General features: G+C 44.9%; 1 protein-coding gene across 2 annotated transcripts in view; it reads left to right on the plus strand.

The window, feature by feature from the left end:
• FBF1 (Fas (TNFRSF6) binding factor 1) overlaps positions 1 to 5,177 on the plus strand; it is a 64,491-nt gene extending 59,314 nt beyond the window's left edge. For both annotated transcript variants that reach the window (XM_015414462.1, XM_015414463.1), the window contains exons 28-29: positions 473 to 594; positions 5,006 to 5,177. In XM_015414462.1, coding sequence (XP_015269948.1) covers positions 473 to 594; positions 5,006 to 5,080 — 197 coding nt within the window. In that variant the 3' untranslated portion in view covers positions 5,081 to 5,177. The remainder of the gene's footprint in view (positions 1 to 472; positions 595 to 5,005) is intronic.
• Positions 5,178 to 6,000: the final 823 nt, after the last annotated feature.

Genomic DNA, 6,000 nt, shown 5'->3' on the forward strand with positions numbered 1-6,000 from the left:
ATGCCATAACTTGAAGATGCATTTGCCTGAAACCAAGTTTGTGCAGAAAAGGCGGATTAAGACTGTTGCAAAGCATCACTTGTTAAGGTTTAAAAAAATAAGGCAGAATGAGTTCACTCTTGCTTGTAGGTATTTCACTCTGTGAATTTCATGGCCAAATGGGGAATTTGAAGCCGGATCACTCCTAGTTTTCCACTCAAACCAGTGTATGATGCTGGTGCTGAAGTAGCCAAAGGCAAGACTGAAACAGAAGCAGCACTCTAGAACTGCATCTCTGACTCTCCTGTTCCCCAATAATGTTTGGCCCCTTCGATCCTTAGAGTTCTCAGCTATAGAATAACAATATGATGTGGAATTGGGGGGGGGGGCTGTCCTGATATCACTGATGTTGGGACCCCTTAAAGGCTCTGCATCTCTTTATCTCAAAATGAACTCTCTGTATGTAACTTTATTTTCTTCCCAAATTTGCTAGTTCCTGTTACTGACCTACCTAAAGTTGACCTAGGCAACTCTGGAGCCTCCCGGGATCTCCCAGGAACAGGACCATTAGACCTCTATGCCAAACTGGTGCTGCATAAGCTTACAGCTGACAGGGTGAGACTGATTTTAATTTCTCCTGAGAAGGAAACAATTTAGGGCATGGGTGTCCTAAATTGGCCTGCCCAGGGCTTTAATCCATCCCGTGTGGTAGAATGCTTTAATCCAGCCCACACAGTAGAATGCCCCCCGCAACACCTACTGAACCAGCTTGTTCCTCAAGCATGAGCCAACCTTTCTCTAGGTCTAGGACTTTTCCTCTCTCATTACGGTTATAAAGAGCCTGCTCTTATTCTGAGCACAACAGATGACAGGAGGGCCTGGCATGATGTGGTCCATGGGGTCGCTAAGAGTCAGACTCAACTGTGTGAGTGAACAACAATAACTTACTTTGAAGGCATGCCTGGTTCTTTTTCATTGGCTGATGGCTTCCACCATCCTCCCCTTTGTAAGCTGAGGCTGAGAACTAGCTGCAGGAAGTGCTTATCAGAAGAATCCTCTCCTCCTTTGGGGGGAAAAGAGGGGGAGGAAACAGTAAGAGCACCGGCATGCAAGACAGAACAAAGTTGGAGTCCCATGGTGCTTGTAAGACCAACAAAGTTTTATTGCAGGTATAAGCTTTTGTGTGCATGACACTTCTTCAGAGGAAGGGGTTGTTCTTCTGACAAGCACTCATACTGAAATGCAAAATGCTTCATCCAGATCTGGGCTCAAGCACTTTCCATCTTTTACCCAGCAAAGGAGCAAGGGAAGGCAAATCTCCTGAGCTAGGAGAAAGCACTGGCCTTTCCCTTTTATAACCCATCAGGGATGCATTGCAGAGCACTCCCAGGAAGAGAAAGATAGTGTTAACTAAGAGGTTTGGGGGGCAGGGGAGAGAGCAAGCACAGAAGAGGGGGGGGGGCAACAGCAAACTTATCAACCGCGGTGACAAAAGTACAATCCACCTCCACCATCAACAAACAGTGGCAGCTCTTCCCCTCCCCATTCTCTCTGCAAAAAGTTTTTTTCCCAGCATCACCAGCTCACCCTCATTCTCAGCTGCAAGGAGATGTGTTTTTCCTGCTGCACAACTTGCCTGCAAGATGGAAGTTAACTTTAGCTGAGGAGGACTTGCCTCAACAGCAACCACATTTTCCACGGTAGCTCTTTCTCACCCCTGGAGTTACAGAAAGGGAACAGCGATCCATTCCAAAGGATAGCAATGTTTGGTCACATTCCAAAGAGCAATGAGAATCTTTTGCAGACTCACCCCGATCTTGTTACTTTACAAGGATTGGGTTGTTTCTTTTGAAGAACTCCCCCCCCCCCTTTTTATAGTTGCATGCACTCTTGAAAGTAAAGAAGGGGAGCAGACAGATATGCCAATTGACAACGGTGGGGAGAAGGAATCTTGCCCTTCTTCTTAGCAATGATAAAGACCGCAGTTTTCTAAGAGATGAGTCCCAGCTAGTCTACCTCAACACGTGGGGGTTGGGGTGAGAAGCAGCTTTACAAGACGTTTCAGATGTAGCAATTTGGCAAGAAATTAAAAACAAGATGATGATGATGATTGTAATCTTAGAAAAACCATTTTAAAAACAGTACTGAAAAGTAAAGAGATCTGGATCAATAACAATGAGGTTTAGCCAAGGAGCTTGTTTTATTTAAGAAACCTAGCAAAAGGAGATCTACTCCAGTGCATTTTTCCTGGTTTTGGATGCTGCAAGCAGCTTCAAGAGGGAATTAGATAAGCATATGGAGCAGAGGTCCATCAGTGGCTATTAGCCACAAGGTATAGATAGGAACTCTCAGTCTGGGGCAAGTGATGCTCTGTATTCTTGGGGCTTGGGGGGGGGGGGGAGCAACAGTGGGAGGGCTTCTAGCGTCCTGGCCCCACTGGTGGGCCTCCTGATGGCACCTGGTATTTTTGGCCACTGTGCGACAGAGTGTTGGACTGGATCGGACATTGGCCTGATCCAACACTGGCTTCTCTTATGTTCTTGTGTTCTTTCCTGTACTCGTGACGATGCATGTGCATTTCCTCCTATAATACAGAAATTCAAGAGATGTGCCTCTCTGACAGCAATGGTGGTGATGCTGGAAGCATCCGCGTCTTGCCTTTTGCCCTTTGGTACTCCTTGTTCCACTAGTTGTCCCTTCTCCACCTAAGGGTTGGGGAGAGAGAGGGAGGTGGGAGCCTTGCAAGATCATGCCTTCCATATCTCCCCTCCCCTCCCCAGCCTTCAGGGAAGGCACAGGCTTTCTCCCTTTGAAAGACCCTAAGAAGGAGTTTCTGGTACTGTAAAAAAAAGAGAGAGAGAGAGAAACTTGTCCATCTTTTCTCCTCCCTCTCCCACCTCGCTGGCTACCTTTCTTCACATCAAACCCCCCCCCCCTGCTTTTTTAACATTATCACTAGCACTGAATGGATTTTGCCCAGTCTGAAAGCAACACATTATTTCACTTGAAAAGATCCCACTCTCCAGGTCTAACAAATGAAGGCGGGGAAAGAAACCTAACAGCAGAGCTTGCAATATTTGTTAGTGGAAAGGAGCAAGAGTCCAGTATCAGCTTAACAACTAACAAAATTTGTGGCAGGACATGAGCTGGCATGAGTCACGGCTCACTTCTTCAGCTACAGCTAGAATGTGAGCCCATCTGTCCTTATATCTTGGAGAGTGAAGTGATTTCAGACACCAAATGACAATAGTCATTTGTAATTGGTAATGAGAGAAGAAACCTAGGTCTCAATTCAATCCAGGAGGAGGATGCATTGTCTTCTTGAGCTTCATTATCAGTTGCAATTCAGCAGTCTCTCTTTCTAATTTCCCTTTGAAATTCCTTTTAAAGAGAACCGCTACTCTTAGGTCAGCAACTGAATGTCTGGGTTAAATGTTCTCCCACTGTTTTTTGAATGTTGTGGTTTCTAATATCACACTTGTGTCCATTTATTCTTTGCATTCTCCTGGATCAAACTGAGACCTAGGTTTCCTGTCTCATTACCACTGCTGGTATCTCCATGCCTACTACCCCCTCTGCATATCATATCTAACCCAATCAAGCCTGGTATTGTCATTCACCTGCTATTGCCATTTGGCATCTGAAATCACCTTTATAAAGTGTATATCTCTGGTACCTTGTGTTACATATGATGGCATGCGTGGCCCGGCCCGACAAAGTGACATTTATGTCAGATCCAACCCTTGTAACAAATGAGTTCGACACCTCTGATTAGGGGTCTGAAAAGTGTTTGGCTTGGAGCCATTGTAAAACAGTTTCCCAAGAAATGCTGAATTATCTTTCTGTCTCCTGCTCCCCTTCCAGCATATCCGGCTTTAGGACATGCCTGTTGACATCACACATGTTCTTATGCTAGTGTCTTTTCCCACCTATCCCATTTTTAGTACAGGTTATAGCTTCACTTAGGGAGTCTAAGTGTACAGACCTAATAGAAGTATGAGTGTGATAAGGAACCTATAGTCTTGCATATGCACCAGTGTTAATGATAACCATGGCTGGTTCAAGTCAGTTTGTTAACCCACTTCTAACCATGGTTGCAAACTCTGGCTGGAAACGAAACATGGGCCCCTGTCACACGGGCAGGAAACTGCAGAGGAGAAGTGTGGCTGTTTGCCCCGGGGCAAACTAACATGCAGTAAAGCGATCAGACCTACTGTGGAGGTTCTGTGGAGGTACTGTGGAGCTTCCGTCGGTAGGGAGAGGTGCCGATCACAACACACGCCTGCGCGCAATGAAGAAGCGCACGGCGCGGCGAACTGGTTTTCTTTTTTTGTGTACACTACGAATGCGCATGCTCCGTTGGGTGCGTGTGCGCATCCACGGAGACTTGGGGGGGGGAAAAACCCTTTTCCGCAAGGGGACATGGGCGGGCGCCGGATGCCACCGGAAACGCGATCAGACGCCCGCCCTTGCCCCGCAGTTTCTGGAAACTAGTACCTCCAAGGTACTAGTTTTTTGCTGCGCTTTTTCGGCAGGAAGCCTCAGTTGTGCCACGGAAGCGCTACGCTTCCCAGATGTGCTGGTGAGATCGCGACCGGAAACTCCGCTTGTCTTCCGTATCTCTTGCGTGGCTAATGTTGCGTGTGACCGCAGCCATGGTTAGTGATAACAGTGCAGATACGACAGTACACCAAAACAGGTGGGGAGAGAAGAATTCTTGTGAAAGACATACAGATAGGAGGAAAGTCTGTCAGCATATGCAGCACTGCTGGTCTTAGGAGACTGGGAACTTACACCTGCATCAGGCTTGTACCTCTGTCTTGATTATGTCTTTCAAGTTGCCTATTTGTATTTTGCGGAGTTTCTTCTCTAACTTTTGCATGCTCGTCTGCAGACGTATTTTATTCACATAGTTTGCATGAATCATCTTGGAAAAGAAACTTCTTGCTTACTTGACACACACCTCTGAGGCATCTGTATCACTCTGCTAAGGAAGTCTTCAAACACTCCTCCCCTTTTTTTCCAGGATAGTGATTTCTTGGAAGAGGAGCGATTCTTCTTGGAAACCCTGAAGAAAGCTTCCTGTAAGACTTCGTCCTAAACAGCGCGATGAGAACCGATGATCTTTGGAGACAGCACTGGCTAGCTTTTGGTGTTTCCTCTAATAAAAATATGTTTACATTAATTTTTAAGAAATAAAGGAGGTAAATAATTATAACTCCTACATTGACTGAAATTCCATTACGTTTTTTTAAAAGGCTGACGAGAATCCTTGCTTTGGTCAGATTTAGCACTCATCATGCCCATGCATGGGCAAATTTTGCTATTATTTACATCTCTGAATCAGTCATATGTACAGTCTCAAGGTTTACACAGGCAACAAGTTAGCTTTCCCCTCTTTTGGAATACTGAAGCGGATTACAGAAAAAAATGTTCCAGCTTCTTCTCAGTAGCTAACATTGATGATTGCGGTCACAGAGGGGGATGTAAAAAAACAACAACCTGAATTAAACTGCCAAGAGTGCCGCCTGTCAAATTAACAAAGGGCAAACTACCCTTCCATTCATTTGCAAAAACACTATCATGAATCAGCATTAATGCTAATGGAAGACAAGAAAGCAAAGAACTGGTTTAATATTTTTTCTAATAACCTTCATACTCTCCTTCCATTTTAATTATTCCTGAACAGCAGCTTCATGTTCTCAGCAACTGTACTGTTTGCATCGTGTCCTGTGGTTTGCTGTTAATGCTAAAAGTCTAGCACTTTTATTTATTTACAATATGCATATGCTACTTTTCTCCCAGATCACTGTCCTCAAAGTGGGTTACATATTTTAATATCACAAACAGTCTTCTAATCACCCCAAATCCAAATACATCATATTATCCCTGGAAAGATTAAGATAAAATTATAGTTGCAGAAGAAAGGCTCAGCCTAGAAAACAAGAAGTGCCCTAATTAATATAATATAGCAGGAGCTGGACATTTAATCTCCTGACATCAATCTCTGTCCTTTTTGCA

This window comes from Gekko japonicus, unplaced genomic scaffold (genome assembly GCF_001447785.1).
Source record: "Gekko japonicus isolate JY-2015 unplaced genomic scaffold, Gekko_japonicus_V1.1 scaffold277, whole genome shotgun sequence".
Lineage (NCBI taxonomy): Eukaryota > Metazoa > Chordata > Lepidosauria > Squamata > Gekkonidae > Gekko > Gekko japonicus.